At 27.9% G+C, this 19,389-nt stretch overlaps 1 protein-coding gene across 1 annotated transcript; it reads left to right on the top strand.

Moving 5' to 3' along the window:
- Positions 1 to 499: 499 nt before the first annotated feature.
- LOC111031121 (endocuticle structural glycoprotein SgAbd-4-like) lies at positions 500 to 2,837 on the top strand. Its single transcript, XM_022310930.1, has 3 exons — positions 500 to 635; positions 727 to 857; positions 2,322 to 2,837. The coding sequence occupies exons 1-3, from the start codon at positions 516 to 518 to the stop codon at positions 2,584 to 2,586; spliced, it is 516 nt and encodes a 171-aa protein (XP_022166622.1). The 5' UTR covers positions 500 to 515; the 3' UTR covers positions 2,587 to 2,837.
- The last annotated feature ends 16,552 nt before the right edge of the window (positions 2,838 to 19,389 follow it).

Raw genomic sequence — 19,389 nt, forward strand, 5'->3', positions numbered from 1 at the left:
CCAGATTGCTGTAACATAAATCATAAATGATTATTATTACAGCGTTCGATTGTTGCCCATTTTCAGGATTATCGACTATTCGAAACGGAAGGTTTTTTAAATATAGAAACCCAATTATTTTTCATGGACAAAATTATTGTTGCTATACCGAGGAGCGTAGTCACATTTGACTTTAGGCAAATCCCTTATTAATTATTCTATCCAACACTTTTATTACCTATTTTGAATATACGCACGCGCGCGCGCATAAGTGTGTGTGTGTGTGTGTGTGTGCGAGAGTGAGAGTGGGTGTGTGTAAGTATACGCGTGTATATTCTTATTTTTTTGAAACGTGTGTATATCACAATCTCCCACAGCGCGCCCGTGCTAAAACAAATGTCGTCGGACCGCTTTCATAACCCACTGACATAACGACCTTTCCATCTCGACGGCAGGTACCGCCTCCATTATTATATGGTGAACATTAAACAGGTACCCCCGTCATTATTGCCGTGTGTGGATTCACATGGGTACATATGATATATAAGACAGCTCCATCATATTATCCTCAATCATTACACACAGTGCCACGGTACTCAGTCGAACACTGTACAATTTTGCACACGGACGAACAACCACAAACCACCAAAATGCAGGTAAGACTTAAACATTTTTTTCTACTGAGTCTCCGCGACGAATTCTCACGGTACCTAATGTTTTGGATATCGCGTTTGGCGTTATCAACAGGTCGCGTTAGTCTTCTCATCGTTGCTGTTGGCCGTTGCCGTCAACGCCTACCCCGCCCAAGGTCCCGAATCTAAGGCCACCATCCTGCGTCAAGAACAAGAAGTCAACTTCGACGGAAACTTCAAGAACAAGTATGAGATATAACTATATTGCCTTGATACATTAAAGTTTTTCGTTGTCGGTCCCGCGATAGTAATAATTGTTTTAAATGTTAGAATTTTGTCGGAGCTGTCTTCGAAATATGTTTTTTACCTCATCAATATTATATATTTGACGACACCATCGTCACAACTATATCCTAATATATATATAAATATTTATGTGTGTGTACCTACAATACTTTTGTAGAATGTATTGATCTCCCAGTTGCGTTTCTATATACGTACGACTAATGAAATTCAAACGAGCCAAAAATTGTTGGTTTTGTTTTTGAACACTCACCCCGAGATTGTTGCCGATAATTTGAAAGTTTTTAAAACGTCAAAAAATCAGTCATCGGTCTTAATATTATATTTCGTGATAATCGTTTGCGACTATGGCCGAACAATATTTATGTTTTAGTGGGCAACGTATTTCGTTGGCGCGTTTGTATATATCAACAACACGTTTGTATCACTGCGCTTGCGTGGCGAAGTTCAAACGGTTTAAAACCTACGAATAATTTTATACTTCTAAATAGAATAACTCAAACTGTTAGTAGAGCCTCCGTGGACTCAAAAAACCGTTTCAACGTCACCATGTAAACGTAGTCTACGCTCGTATAAGCCACCAATCTTGAAATACAACGCCGAATATATTACCTACGATGTTCTAAATTTTTTTCGTTTGGTACACACAGTTTATGTAACGACGTTACAAGTATCTCTGCAGTAGTGACTCGGCGAATCGCCTTCGGTCTACATTGCGTGAATTCGCTAAAACAAAAATTCGTTTACATAATGTAGGTACACTGAGTAAGTACCTACCTATAATATTACACGAGAAGCCAGAGTACTCGAAAATGATTAAATATTTGTGTACTTAATAGTTAATAGTCGTATAGATATAGGTGTAGAAGTTATGTCATGTAATTGGCAAAACGAACGAATTTCATAATTTCCACTTACGATCGTAGTAATTAAGGGCAAATTTAAGCTGCCGGGTATCATATATCATTACACATACATTTATTTATGAATTAATGACAATATTATGCGGGTACGGTTGTGATACAAACTGCGGCTGTACGCTAATGTAAAAAGGGCGTTCAAAGTAGGCAAAACGGATACTCGTTTCGCGGTCAGCCTTTCCCGCGCTTATTTAATATCAATATAAATTTCCAAATCGATCGTTTATTTTTCTCGTTTCGCAACATTCGATTTGTTTGTGATTTATGTGTATCTCAGCCCTCAGGTCTTAAGTCACGCGGAGTGTCTCACGCCTTTCACCGAAAACGTACGATTATTGTTACTATCGGTAATGTTCCGACGATTCCGACCTGAAACTCTGAATGTGTGTGTGTTCGTGCTGTGGTTACGCAACGACACGTGTGCACAATAATTATAATTATAATTCATAATATATTATACATGATGACGAAAATTGAATCTTTGCAGATTCGAAACCGATAACGGCATCAAACAAGAAGAAGTCGGTTACGCAAAAGCTGGACCCGAAGGCCCCATCTCAATTGTCCAGGGAGCAAATTCCTACCAAGCCCCCGATGGTTCAATCATCTCACTCGGTTACACCGCTGACGAGTTCGGTTACCATCCATACGGCGCCCATTTGCCGACTTCACCACCAATCCCAGCTGAGATCCAAGAGTCTCTCAAATTATTGGCTTCTCTGCCCAGCACACCCGAACCCCAGTACCAGTGAACGTCTCCTGAGAACAGCCCCGCTCTTTTCGTCCTACATTAATGTTATATAAACTTTTTCAACTATACTATCATTCTTCGTCTCACCCTTTCCATTTTACATGACGCTCTGCATCGGATCGTCATTGTATATTGTGCACTGCACCCACGCCATTCGTTGTACATTAATTATTGTTATGTCTTATATTGCTGTGTATAATTATATTATATTACTACCCATTTACTACCGTCTCTTTGCAGACATTAACGTACGTATATAATATATACAATATAATGTGTTTTTAAAAAACAAAACAATTGCGTTTTTATTTTATTTCTGTTCAAAAAACAATTTTACGAGATTATCAAGGAAAAACCAACGATATCTATGTAGTAATTACAAACACTGCAGTGGCTAAAGTTAACTATTTTTTCGGTAATTTTACATCTATAACTTCTGCCAAGGTAAGCGAAAGAAGACGATTTCCAAATTATTATTCTATGCTTATGTCAAAATATACGACCCATATGTGTCCTGCCTTTTTTAATTTTATATTTTAAAGTAGCTAAATTTAAATAATTAATATCCCACAAACGTGTATAATTTTAGTGTATGGCGGAGCTAATGATATTTTAATAGAAAACATGTATACCTCTAGGCTTTATAGTGTAAAATTATTTTTTGATCTTTATAATATATAATATATAGAGATATGTTAGAGATAATAGGAATATTTAAAGAATGGTTTGAACAACGTCTAGTAGGTGTGGCTGAACAAACTCTTAAAAATATTTTTGTTGATAAATGCCATATAAACTATAGACAACTGTTATCTATTGGTAAATTGACACGTCCAATGTGCACCAGGTTTTTTGGTAATATTGAGAGATTCAATTTCCTCAATATAAAAAATATATATTTTATATTTTGTGTCAATAAGTCATATTATTTTAAATACTAATACACATAGCTATGTCCTATATATTAACTAATATGCATTGATATCTGGGTACGAAGATAGACTAGTAGTCAACTGGTACTTATGCTGTGCATATTATGGTGAAGTGTAATGATCGACGAATCATATTTTTATAGGGATTACGTCCTTAAAAAATATCTTAAATTTGTACACACTATAACTCAAAACAGTAACATAAATATGCCCACTTGAAATCGGTTGGGGCAATTAGTTGAATATATATATTACAATCATATTTTATTTTAATTTTTAATCATTTATGGTCGTTCAACTACAATTGTTGACTAAAATCTTATAAAACTCAAGCTGGATGGTAAAATGATAGATACAAAAAAAAAAAAAATGGTATTTATTTGTTGCATAAATAATAACCATTTACTAGCGTAGTATCACTATAATCTTCTATACCCCACTCATAGCCAGCGTCGATTTTTTCAAAAAAGCGAATTTACAAAACAAACTGTATATATTATAAAAAACATACACACACTTGTAACATACTATATATATCGTTCCTAATAATTGTAAGCTAGCCAATATTATATTTTATATATTTCTCAATCATTAGAATTAAGTCTACTTATATTGTTTCGCAATGGCCTATGTCACCGTGGGTATTTTTTATTAATAAAATAAAAAATGTCTATAATCTACTTATAATTATTAAAAGTGAAAAATATATAAACATAAAAAATTGTCACATGATTCAGACACCGAAATTCTATACTATAAAAATTACATGTTATCATTTTTTAAATAGTATGTAGTCTCTGTAATTATGGTAAGATGGCGCTCTTAGTATAAGTTTTCAATTTTTTTGTCACAAATGATGTTGAATATACTTTCTACAATTAGAACCGATAATAGCTAGTATGAGTATTAAATTTGATTGTTGAAATGATCATTTTTGTTATTATTAATCTAAAATAAATTACTTTTACTTTCATTTTGAGTAAATACGAGTTCTTATTATTATTGTACCTCTAAATAATAATACACAATATAGGTACATCAGAATTATCATGCTTAATTTGTTATCACATTTTTATTAGATTTATATACATACATTTTCGAGCAGTACTCGTTTTGGTTCTTACCTCAGTTCTAACTGAAAAGTTGATTTTACGGTAAGTCATTAAAACAACACAGTAAAATACATTATTTTATTAGTTTGTTAAGTTAATAATGTTTTGTATTACTGAATGGGTTAACCTCCGCCTCCGAATGTCACACCGAATAGAATAAATAAGTGCAGACGAGATTATTAAAGAACTATGCATCAAAAAGAAAATTTCCAATGTTTTTTTTTGTATTTTGAGTCTTAAGAAATATCTAATTTCACTTTAATTTATTGCGTTTGTTATTGTTATTTATATGAAGTACCTGCCTACCTCCATTAGGAGACATCTTCATTATTTTATTTTCATGTAATATTGTTATTATTTTTATTTTATCAATTTAACATAAAACTCATTAATTAAATCTGCAACAGATAATCTAATTAAGAGTTTAACAAAAAAATTGTTATAATTAAACAATGTGGGCCACCAACAATTTTATTTTCCCTCCCTTCGCGAAAGTCCCAAAGTCCTAAATACACCTCTGGACCTTCCGTTGAAGTACGTTGTAACAATGAATATTATAATAACATGAGTAAAATGTACAAAAAAAACCATTAGAAAATATAAAGTTAACAAAAACCAAATGATACTAGTTTAGTAGTAAATACATTTACTATATAGCATATTTTATATACATTACATTCATACATAGGCGTCACCACTGCCGCCGAACATTGAATGCGTTATTATGTCAATGTAGTGTATACGGATAAAATACCATATGGATATCAATATATCAATTTATTGTCAATTGTTACAATGTAATGATTGCCAAGGTTGAATATTCAATTTGAAAACATTTTCATACTTGTTTTTATCACTGTTAAGACAATGAAGGTAATGCCAGTGACATTGGGTACAGGATCAAATATATATTTAGATGGTAAATAATAATAATTATCTTATAGGTACTTTAAGCTAATAATTAAAGTTACAGGACGTGTGTTGTTCTTTAACATTAAAAATAAAATTAACATTTTGAGATAGGTATTACTTAATAACTTTGTTCAATTCTTTGCATTTAATATATGCGTACAGCCGCATATAGTCTATAATTAGCTTTAACAAGTTAGAGTTTTAAATTCTTAATTTTAAGATTCGTATGAATTACTTTATAAAAACCCTTTAAAAATTTTCATTTTTCGTCAAAAACTCTTGATGACTCTTTTGTCTTAATTTTCTTTTATTTCAACAAAATTTGAACATCGATTTCTGTGGCCTTACACAATAATTTGTGCATTACAAATAACTTATTTGTTTACATTTTACAATAAAAACCTATCTAATCTTGACGAATCTTGTGTTAAATGTTCAAGGTTAATTTAGATATATAGATTAAAAATAAAATTATTTTTTAATTATAAAATAATTTTATAAGTTTTGTGATATAGTCGAATTTCGTCAGCATTTCAACTTTAAAAGCTTACCTTCTTATAAAAAACATTCAACAATGCATATTTGATATTATTTAATTTACTGTAAAAAAACTTTAAAGGGACCTTGAATTTTCAAGTTTTTAGACTCAATCAATTAACCTTTAAACTTTTAGACTTTATAAATGAAAAAAACGTAAAAATTTAAAAATTTAAAAAATCCATAAATAGCTTAAAATATGTTAAAAATTAAATATATTGTGTAGAAAATAAAAATAAATGATTAAATAAATATTTTATGGAAATGTCAAGAAAATTACAAATTTACATCTGAATAATAAAATTGATTTGTTGAAAATTGGTTATGTGAAAATATTTTCATAATTTTGGGTATTTTGTTAATTTCTTTTACCGATTATTGAAAAGTATTGAGAAAGAATCATATAGAGAAGTAGTTCAAACTTACTACTTGATACTAATATTAAAGTAGATGATTCAAATATTTTTACAGCTCTAAAAGGCGAAGAGAGCAAAAAAATTATTTTCGTAGAACCAATATAGGTGTTTAGTAGTTATACGTTCATCACTCCTCCCAGAATCGATAAAATATATAAGATATAAAAACCATTTTTCCATTTTTAATTTAAATTTATGTAATGGCTTTTTCCCTTAAATTGGCATGTGCAAAATTAAAATTATTATACTGTACGTAGTGTAGTATCTACACAGCGTAAAAACGACTAATCATACCATACATAAAATTTGAAATCTGATTTAATTAATTAATTCACGTGTTTTAGTAAGTGCCTATAAAAGAGCTGAAAACTGGATTTTCAGGTTTAGTATAGATTTTTTGGAAAACAATTTGTGTTTTATTAAATTATGCTAATATACACTGCATACAATAGTTTTATTAACAACTGTACCTACTAAAAATTATTTAATAGCTACTTAAAATTTTGATTAAGTACATTACTAAAATAATTAAAAATAACGATAAAATAGGTTCAACATAACATATGTTTGATTTATTATTATTATGTTTAAAAGCAATAATCTGAACACGAAATAGTATTTCAATTTGTTGCAATACGACAGATGTGTTTTATACTTGAATACTTCTGTCCAATTCAAATGCTATTATAAATAATTTATATTTAACAGTTGCAGAATATGCAATGGCGTTAAGAAGGTACAATTCGTGCAATTATGATTAGTCTGGAAATCCCGCAAGAAGACTCAAACGTCAGTGGCTAAGAGATTTTATGAATTAACGAAACGTAAAAGTGCTAATATAAATAATATTATAGAGTATAAATAAAATAATAAACACCTGCCGGAGTGCTGCTGATTTATGGCTTCGCCAACGAAATAACAAATTAATTAAAGTATTTTTATTATTTTATTAGCATTCATGTCTATTATACCATCATTGTGTTATTAAGAAATCAACTTTGTTATTTTGTTGTAATTCAAAAATGTTTGTTTGAAATAATTGAATCTTTATCAGATAAGTAACTTAGAATTTTTTAGACATGATATGTTTTTCAAAATATTTTGGCTCTTATTATTTTGGCCTCTTATATTTTGGCTATTAACAATTTAAATAGGGAAGTTCATTTTAAATTTTGTATTCTTTAAGTTTTTTCCTAATTTATGTACATTACCTTTTTTTCAAAGTCTTAGACAATCAAATACAATGTTTCTCGTAAGCAGTTATTAAGAAATTAAAAGTATCAAAAACTTAAATTTATATTTATTTATTTTAAAATTTTGAAGTTAAAATTATGTACCTAATATGAAAATATTTAAATTATTTTTGTTAATTTACTATTGTAAAAAAAAAAAATTAAATGTAGAAACTTAAAACGTTTCCCCATTAATTAAATTGTCATTTTCTATAGACAACGGAATTTTCAGACCAATGTTAAACTATATGATGTATTATGCATTTTAATTTTTGATACTTAATATAATGACATTCAATTTTGTCAAAATAACATACATTTAGAAATTATTTTGTAGTTAAAAAAATGTATACAATTTTAAATTTTAATAGGTTAGGCTTGCAAATTTAATACAAGGTTTATCATTAGTTTTGTTTACGGAATTCAAAATGTATCAAAAATGGATGTCATACATATATTTTTATAGATATTTAAAGATAAATTTTTGATGAAAACTTGAAACTTTTGCCATTATGTATATTATTTTGTAGGTACTATACACAATGCAATTTTCAATATATTTTAACTAAATTTAAGCTATTTCGGTTTTATTTACACTATGATAAAGTCTGTCGGTATTGACTTATTTTTTGTTATACTATTTTAACATACGTAGTATAGTAAACTAATAAAGTCGATGTTTTCTGTTGAAATATGTGCATTATGCATATAATGTTACTAATAGTAAAATAATAATTATATTATAAAATATCTTTATATTAGACGCCGACACTCGGTATCCAGTCAGAATCGTTTTTCTTATGCCATATGATTTATTATAGAATTCAAATTTAACATATCCACTACAGCTACCTTATTCATTGATGAAACCTACTATACAACTGAAGGCAGCTGAGTGACTTCTTCGGTTTTTATAATATATACCTACCTATAATTAATTGTGCTATTAAAACTTTCACATTAAATGATTTATTGCATTTCGTTTTTAATTTAATTAACTGACTATAATAATATGAGTCTTGTATTATATTAGTATTATATTAGTAATTAGTATTATAGTATATGATAAATATTTTTTGATAGTTAATAAACAATAATAATATTTTATATTTGTATGTAATGATAATACTGTAAAAAAAAATTAATAAAAAACTACTATATTTTTAGAATTAGATAATAGAGTGCGATTAATAGGTACTTATTATTGAATGATATGTTTTATTAGATAATATTTAAATATATAGACAAGTTTATTGTATAATGTATATATTTCATACAATGAATTAATATATTATTATTTTTACTTTTATGTATTTAATGATATTTCAGACCGCTAATGACAAATAGTAACGTGCATACGACAATAATACCAAAATTTTACTTAAATTATCGGTGTAGAATAAAAATGTTAAATATTGAAGTATGAGATATTATGTTGGTAAATAAGAGTGTTATTTTTGGAATTTGACACCTTTCATGCTCCAGTGTATCGAGTTAAATGATAGTCTTTTTAGTTAAATACTGTAACTTGTAATGATTGAACCTATGTTACAAATGTATAAAAGTTTTAATATGAGTACATCGATCATATGCGATAGGTTCAATACTTGATGGATTTTTTTTTTTTAAATGTTTGCTTGATATATTCATAGAAATGTATTTTTTCGTTTTAAGATCAACTTATATATTATTTCAATGGGTATTAATCTATAAATGTACATCTACTATAGATTGACAATATTATTAAGATATTTCAGAACCATAATGAGGTATTAATTAAGGTAAGTAATCGATCTTTGTTTGTGGTTTGAGATTCATTTTATGATTATTATTTATTCAATGATTCGTGGAACGTTGAAATACCATCAAATCAAAATAGTTAGGTGTGAGTAAATTGAAAATATTAGGGTGTACAAGGTTAATTACTGTGCATCTAACGACTTTGAAATTTGTAGTAAGGAATATGATATTTTGTTTAATCATGAATTTGCAACTTACAACTTTATTACAAGGATAGACCCACTCTCATGACCTCCTTCAAACAGTTTTAATTTCCTCATACTAGGATAAGAGCACATCAGAATCCAAGACAGCAAAATATATACTTACAGACTTTAAACTGGTATGAAGTGAAAGGTGCAATTTGTTTTATTTTTTATCAACGTGTGTGCTAGAGTGAGATTATCCTGACACCAGGAAATCAAAAAAATGTTGCATTAAATGGGTAGAAAGAAGTTACAGATTAAAAAATCTGAATCCATATTTAAAAAAAAATTGCAGATTCCTTATACTTACTAATTTGTAACCTAATTTTAAAGTAAAAATAAAAAAGTTATGGCACCAGGGTAAGTGACCTATGTGTACAATAAAGGTACATTCAATAAAATATTGAATCAGGAATTAAACAAAAAAATCACCCTTAGTAATTTAAGGGTAGGTGACCAAATTTAGAAATTTACTTGAATTACAAACAGTAACTTGAACACCGAGACTTTACCTAATAAAAAAAAAAAGTTAACCTATGTTTATTTATTTGTCTTATTACAACCAGCGACTGAGCTTGGGCTCATAAGTTCATTTTCTTAAAAATGATATATTTGTTTGTTAACGTTAAAATTTAAAATTATAATTTGGTTACTAAACTCAAATCAGGTGTGCATCTCATCACATTATGAGATGACATTGCTCAAAGTTCTTTATAAAAAAAATATGTTATTTGGTCAACCACATACCTTCCGTCTTCCGTGACTTTGCTCGGTAATTAACAAAATAATTCCATTGAGTTTATTTTTTTTTTTATTTGTAAATTTTATTTCAAAAACAAAGCCTTATTTTATGAAACGGTCTTATGTTGTTTTTTTCACTGTATTGGAGAAAAAATGAAAATAGTTGTGCTTGCCAAGGTGATCGAGATATGCTCCTAATTTTGAGCATAACTCAAAAACCCAAGTTTTCTCGGAGTTGAGACCTTCACCGATTAATTCCTTGCATCGAGAACCCCTGGGTACGAAATCTGACAAAATCCTTGGAGCCGTTCCTAAAAAAAAAAATATAGGCACATATGCAATAATATTCGTCTATTAATACTATATTACAATACTCATAAATAAAGTACCTACCTATTTTATTATAAATCTATTTTAAAGACGGGTTTCTTTAATTTTGACGTATGTTGAAACAACACTAGGCACTAAGTAATCGGAAAATATTGTTTTAAATTTAATGCGAAGGTTAATAATTCACTTTTAATCATACAACATTTCTGTTATTTCTTTCAACGCTTTTACCTAGTTAATAGCTACTATACTTTTTAGTTTTTATGGTAATATTGTATTAGGCATACCTGTCAAAGATATTGTATTCATTTATGTACCCAGTGAGTACATCATCTTTATAAATTTATAATAAACTGAAAACTTGTTTCCATGAAATATGGTAATACTCAATTATGGATATTATATAAGTATTATATATATATTAGGTTTATATATATTATTACATTTCAATGAATATTACAAAGGTAATGAATTATAAAATGTTTTATTCTGTGGTACAAAATAGTATAATACATTATCAATTGGTAATATATTTTGTTTTGTTTTTTATTGTGAACGTTTAATTTGCAATTGAGTTGACCACAGTCATTTATAACGTCAATTATTATTGCAATAATAAAAGTACTTATAAAGTACTGTGTATGAATATAGATCAAAATTGCACAGTATTTTTAAAGCTCCTATAAAAATTTCTTAAATGTAGGCTTAGGTACTCTAAAAATTATTCAATCTTGTTAGTATTTAAATTTCCAATATATTTAAACAAGTATCATTTGGAGTACCTACTGCAGTAAATATGTTTTCATCTGAAAAAATGACGATACAAAATTAAAATTAAACATCAGTATCTGTGGTAATAACTAATAGTACTATAGTAGTAAACCCTATAGATATTGGAAAGTATATATTATATATTTTATATATAAGAATAATAATAATAATATAATATATTTTCATGTTTTTTTTTATTCACACAGATGCTTATCCAAATAAACTTATTTCATTAAATAAATCAATAATACTGCAAATCAAGCAGCAAATCTAGCAGCTATTGATTTATTATTTTCATTAAATAGCAAATACCTATGTAATCACAGCTTTAAGTCTTTAGGTTTAGATAGTTGTAATAGTAAGTAGCTACTACAATAATAATAATTTTTATAATCCGTCACGTATACATACAGTTTTAAAGTTGTAGTTACAAGTTCGAATATGAAAGTACATATAGTTGTGTCTTGCAATATTCGATTTATTAAAATCCTAATATAAAATATAAATCATCATACTATAATGATTTTACGAAATACGAATTAAGCTTTAGCTGAGTTGTGCTTAATAATTTAATAAGTTACTTAATAATAATATCATATATTTTATGATTGGTAGGTAGTTAATAAACTAATTTAATATTATCATTCATCTACTAGATTTTTAAAATAGTTAAGCCACTTTAGAATACATTTTTTAAATTTAAAAAAACTGTATATAATTATTAATTTGGTAAAATGAATACATGTACTTTATATAATTTATATTGTGTAATGTAGTAGAGCTATATATTTTCCAAGAGTCTGTTTATTGATCATTTTTTTGAAAAGCTATTTGTGTAAACTATTACGCTCTTTTGGATAGCCATTTGTTTATCGATACATTGCAAAAAAAAAAACATCTTATTTATTTTATTTTACCTAATATAGGTATATGACGATATGGTTTTTAATTGTAACATAATAGCTTGTATATACTCGTATATGAAGTATAATCAGAATACCATAAATTACCGTCGCGTCGTCCGATTAAATAGTGATTTATAGAACAATATTTTTGTATAATAATAATATACTATACATTTAAGTTCTTATGTTAATCGTAGGTCATATTGTTGACATATTAATATGTCCACAAGTGAAAATCGATGGTATTATATATTGACATTTCAAAGATGAATGATACTATAAAATAAAGTAGTAATTAGATTACTTTAATATATGTGTGTGAAACATGTGTATCCCAAGGACTTGATGATTTGTAACCATGGAAGATAGAAACACTTCGAACACTTAAATTAGAGTGCTTACTAGTTTAAATAGCTACAGAAAATTCGTAATTAGAGTTTTAAAAGCAGGAAATGGACAATGAAACTATACCAATATACTACCTAAATTAAAAAATTTCCACATAGTATAAGCACTTACAATTATTTCATATTGGATAAACCAATAATTATATAGTTAAGCAATAATTGTACTCAATAGGTACCATCTCATACTTATATACAAAAATTCGTTCTAGGAAATTGCAGTACCGTAAATGTACGTTGCATTAGCTATACAATACATAGGTACAGACACGAAGTAAAATGTTAAATACAACCTTTGTAGAATAAAAATAAATAATATTATAGATACTTAAATTGTCAAAAATAAATGTATATGATGTACATTGGCAAATAAACTTCAATTATAAAAGTCCTAAAAAAGTTTCTCTGACAAACCTTTAAAAACAAAACGAATCTCCCAAAACAACTTTAGATAATATAGGTATAACAGAAATAGCCCATACAGTTACATTTTAACAACGAAAAGGGCGATTGACGACTTTATGGACGCATTCAGTCCAGACTTTCCCTGTAGTGACACTACGTATTCAACAATTGTTCATTTCGACGGGTGAGGCAAAGTTGATACAACAAAGTTTTCTCTTTTTTTAACATATTTAACTTACCTAAGTAGTTTTATTATACTTATAGTATTAAAATATCTTAGATCTATTTTAAAATTTGTAAAATTATTCATAAATACTTAACAAAAATTGAAAGCACATTTTCAAAATGAAATATTAAAAGAGATAATTCGTTTTATAATTTAAATTTTACTAGTAAGTTTTTGGTTTTCATTATTGTAACAAAATAAGAATACATTTTATTGCAATAAGTAATAACCGGTCTGCAAACGATAGACCCGGTTTAATAAATTATAAAATGTATTCATTTTTTACATGCTGTATAATATTTAATCTGCCTTGTGTTTAAATTTGAATACTTAAAAATGATATTATGATAACAATTTAATGAATTGATATTATATGCCAATAATATAATATTTTCATGAGTTAAGATTAAATTTGAAGTAGCCACAAAATGTCATGGACTTAGTTTTGACGCATATTTTTCAATGTGTTAAGAAAATTACTGTTTAGGTGTTTACTGTTTTAATTAAGTACATATACTTATGCCAACACTATAATACTGATAGTTTTTGAAGGGAAACTTTTTTAAGCACGATAGAGTAAGTAGGATTCATGGGCTCAGCCGTCGCGACCAAAAAGCGTCACGGGCGTGGCTTACACGACACTAAGGGTCCAATCAGACTATCGGATTTTTCCGGCCGATCGCCGTGTTCCTCCAAGCGCAGTCAATATTTCGGCGTCGGCGAACTGTGGGAACTGTCCGGCCGGCGAGAAACGTCACCGTCTGTTTACCACAATCGAACTTTATACTTGTATCACATTTAAAAAACCCACACGGCAGACACCGGCCGCCAAAATCATAGACTTTACTAGACAAGGACTGAGTGTAACAACAGCATCACGGAGGGCGTAACGACGTCTCGCAGTGATGTAGCCTGTCGAAATACAATAATATATCTGTCTGTATATGTTACCCTACTACCCCGCACTACCGTGCCAACTATAGTAATCGAGTAATCAAAAAGCCCCCTCTATGCTGTTACGTTTTCCATGCACTCATGAGGATTGGACGTAGGTACGCATTAAGGCTCATAGTTTGTCTAGTTCATCGGTTCCCAACCCATGGGCCGCTAGCAGCTTGATACTGGGCCGTGAACCTTATAATATTATTATATTATTATAACTGCCGTATGTATATATATATATATATATATGTGCTTACGTATATAAGTGGGCCTCAGAGATTTTTTTTACAAAATTGGTGGTCTGCACAACTAAAAAGGTTGGGAACCGCTGGTCTAGTAGTATAAGGTCTGTGGGCAAAATCCGGCCGTCTGTTTAGTGTTTGGACCCTATATGGTTTTCATGGTAATACATAATACATTTTTCTTATAAGCTTATCTTTGTATAATAATAATAAATTGATTTCAATTGGAAATTACATTTTTTTATTTATTCCTTACAAACTTAATACTAGACAGTGACGAACCTTCTTCGCATACTCTCCGGAAAGAAGTATCACTCCATCCACGAGCGCTGCTATTGCACCATGCATGATTTTTTTAATTTATGATTTATACAAATTGCGGAATTTTGTAAGTTTACCCGTCTCAATTTGTATAGTAATGAAACATCATCTATCATTTTAGAATGTGGTGTTATAACAACGGCAATTTTTTTATTATTATTTTCTCTTCCTGAGAGTAAATACTTTTGGTTGAACAATTCTGAGCATGTTTCGTGTAGAAAATATATTGACAGAAATTTAGGATTTAATTGCTATATAAATTATGAATCTTCCTTAAATAAAATCAACTTAATTCACTAAAAATGTCCTAAAAAAATTCTTTATAGTTTATATTATGTACATTTAATATAAAAAAAAGTATTTTTTCATTGAATCAAAGTGTTCGATTTAATGATTGCTAATCGGAAATCACATGATAATTTACATTTGAGGGTCAGTGATAAAATAAAAGACTAAATATTTTAGATTTGGTCTTCTGTTCACCAAATGAGATTATTATCTTTTCCCTTGTTTAAGACAGCGTAACGACGTGTCAGCCGATTACGCGAATACGTTTTTAATATTTAAATACTGAAAAAAAAAATAATATACAAAATGCAAGTTTCATCATTAGATCCTTTGATGATGATGAAACGAATTTATTGTTTGGAAAGCGATATTCGTTGCACTAAAAAAAAATCTTTTTGCATTTAAATTATCCACACCCTAATATAGCTATACCTACTTTCGAATTTCGGACAAAAAACACATGCAGCATTATCCTGCTTCGATAAGTGGTGGGATCCCAACATCCGGTATTCATTATCCTGTCCAAATTTATACATCAACCACATTTTAAATTTAAATCCAAAAACATTTCAAAGTGTTCACCTATTTTGTTATAGGTCGACAATAACAATTAACAGATTATATCTTATATGAATTTTGTTATAGGTCAACAATAACAATTAACAGATTATATATTGCATGCATTTTGCATCAATGCATATTTATTAAGTTCCTATGTTACATTTGTTACTTAGAATATAATAATTATGTAATGAATGATAATAATATATCATTGGTTGCACATTTATAGTTTTACTTTCATATTATACCAATGTAATTATTCAAATTAGTAACGTATTTATTCATCATTACTAGTTTTATAGTTTTATAGTTTTATAATTTTATTGTGTCCAATATTTTTAAGATATATTTACCTTAAAATGACTACCTAGTTGAATAAATTCGTCTGTTTAATCAAACTTGATTTTTGATAGGTATACCTACTATTAATATTGCAATGAATAAATTTTACTCAAAGATATTACAAATATTAAAGGTATTTGGAGTATAAATTAAAAGAGTAAAATAGTGTAAAAATTCAAACCTTCAAATATTTTTTAATTTACTAGCTATAAAATAATTGTACATTATACAATATTCAATCTATGCATTTTTTAAATTGATTTTAATATGATAATATTATGTACGGTGTTACGGTATATGTTATGACGTTTATTACCCACAAGTTATATAATGTTGTGTCTTAAAAAAATAATTTTTTAATACACTAAATTTACCAACATTTATTAATTGTGTAATCTAATACTTAACATAATAAGGAAATTTCCTACATTATGGTTCTACAATGTATACAATTTTTTTTTGATTAAACATATAAAAGGTAGTGAAAATGTACAATTAAGTATAATTATGGATTTTCCTTTTTATTTTTTTTATTTATACAATACGTTCAATTTTCTTGAGAGGTTGGGTAATATTAAGTTGTTTAATTTAAAAATAAGCACTCACGTTTTGTAACAATAGTTAATACTAGGTTTGAAAGGGTTATTTTATCGTATAGATAATCTATTACACATTTTTAACATAATTCGCAAAAATCATATAAATCTAGGTAGATATATCTATTTACGAATAATTATTTATATAGAAGTAGTAAATTTATGTGCTCGTCGTTACTCTCAAAAATGCGATTATTTTTGCAACTTGTCTTATTTGTTATTCTGTATTAGTCTATAATTTTCAGTATGCCAAATTGAATTATTAGTGTAGGAACCTAAAGAATTGAAACTATAAAAAAAATGTCATACGAATATATCTTTTCCTCCACACTACATGGTATGAATATTTTTAGTAAACCGTGTGAATCTTATTCATAGTCTAAAATGTATTTTAATGTAATACATACACTGATACACCTAGTATGTACATACTGTGTATGTGTCATGTGACACGTCTTTACGCTCCTTACTTCAGGGTTATAATTCGATTTTCATGTCGCTCTTAAGTATTAACAGTCTCAACCAGAAATCACATCATGTTGCTTTTGTATATAAACAGGATTCCGCTATGTCATATGACCTTGATTAAGGGTATTTTTATCATTGTCTGGACTGGTTTTAAGTGTTAAAATAAAAAAAACCTTTACACTCCGACACTTGGTTCAAAGAATATTAAATCCAAACAAATCACCAAAGACATTTATAGTAAATATAAACGTACTCAATGAAATAAAATCATCTACAACATTTAAGCATTTTATCTTCATTAAATATAGGTGATATAATTTTTTTATACATGTAGATACCGAACTGATTGAACTTTGTTATTAGAGTTGGGGACTTCTAGTTTCTTCATATTTATCTAGAAATAATGTCGAAGAACAATGTGAGTGATCTATAAATATGATTTATAACACTATATGAAACTATATTTCGAATTCAATTTTGCAAATTTTTGCAAATTTAAGTACTAAATACCTACATATATTTGAAAAAAAAAAAAAAATTTATTTGTATTTTTGGATAGTATAGCAAATGTAGTATCGAAATGAGTTTGACCAAATAAAAAAAAACTTGGAAAATTGTCTGTTTATAAATCATGATTTCACAATTCGACGAAATCTATCAGGACCGATATGACTTGACCTCTGATTTTACCGAGGCGCGTAATGGTATTACACTCAATGCGAGTAACGAGTACGAAATTGTTTTTACTTGACTGCCATAATATTTTGTCAAGAGATTAAAGTGAACATCTGTGAAATAGTTTTTTTGGGTTTATTACGATTACCAATGTAGAATCAAAGAAATAACGCCAGTTTTTGTTTGAATTAACTTTTTAAAAATAATTTTTATTGAAAATAATGAACCTCTTTAAATATATGATTTTGCGCATATTTCTTGTTATTTAAGTAAGTAGATAAATTCATACATATTAAGGGATTTATAAGTCTTTAGTCCTAAACTTATTATTATAAATTGACATAATATTGTTCAAAGTTTATATTTTAAAATAAATATTCTTATGACAAAAAAAAGTAATAAAATAATATTTTGTGCGAAATATTATTATATATGTAAATTAGTATCTTATATATAGTAGTTACATTGTGGTTATATGTTGTAAAAGTTACGGAACAAATTACTTGAACAGCGATTGATAACCAGTTACAAGTTTATACATTTTTTTCATTCGTAGTTTTCAGTTTTAATTGCATAAAACAAGTATTTTTGTTTAAAATTTAAATACATTATATATATGTAAAATCAATATTAATTATGTAATTTTAAGTCCCTGATAGTATTTTTAAAAGTATTTTTAAAATGTTTAGTTTGAAAACCTTTTTTGAAATTTTGAATGTTAAAAATAAAATGGTTTGTGTGAAATATTAATGTAATAAACTTCGAAATATTGTATGGCATAAACTAATCAAAACAAAAAATGAAAACAATTAAAATATTTTTATGAGTCTCTCGCAATAACAATAAATCAAGTTTAATAAAATATGTAATTATTCTTTCCAACATTTAATGTTTATTAGTATAATGATACAAGATAACAACTTTTTATTATCTTATTGTAATATATGATAGTTGTAAGCCAGTGGTCCAAGATGCTGGGCTTCATTTAATGATAAAAAATTTACGTTATGGTTTTATAATTTGAAGATTATACCTACTCATGATATGATATCATACATTTTATATAATATTATGTTTCATGAGTAAAGTAGTTTAGTAAAAGTACTAATAATACTAAGTCGAGTAAAATACGAAGTACTCAAGTACATATAAGTATCTTGTAAACACATCCTTAACTTGCGCCCACTCACCAGAAGCCTATGACTATAAACATCCCTCGACGGACGTCCTACTGCTGTAACACATTTATGTTCAATTGGTTTTCTATGCTGTAATAAATTATAAAGTCATAAAATCCGGTGTATGCACAACGAGGATTTACCATTTTTAGATTCTAATTTTTTTTAAACTAATATTTATATTAATGTATCACTATTTTTGATTACATATACAATCAAATAATCAGTAAAAATTTAATAAATCAGTGGTAAGATATGGGTCTCGTAAACATGACTCAGAAGC

The sequence above is a fragment of the Myzus persicae genome, unplaced genomic scaffold (genome assembly GCF_001856785.1).
Source record: "Myzus persicae strain clone G006 unplaced genomic scaffold, MPER_G0061.0, whole genome shotgun sequence".
Lineage (NCBI taxonomy): Eukaryota > Metazoa > Arthropoda > Insecta > Hemiptera > Aphididae > Myzus > Myzus persicae.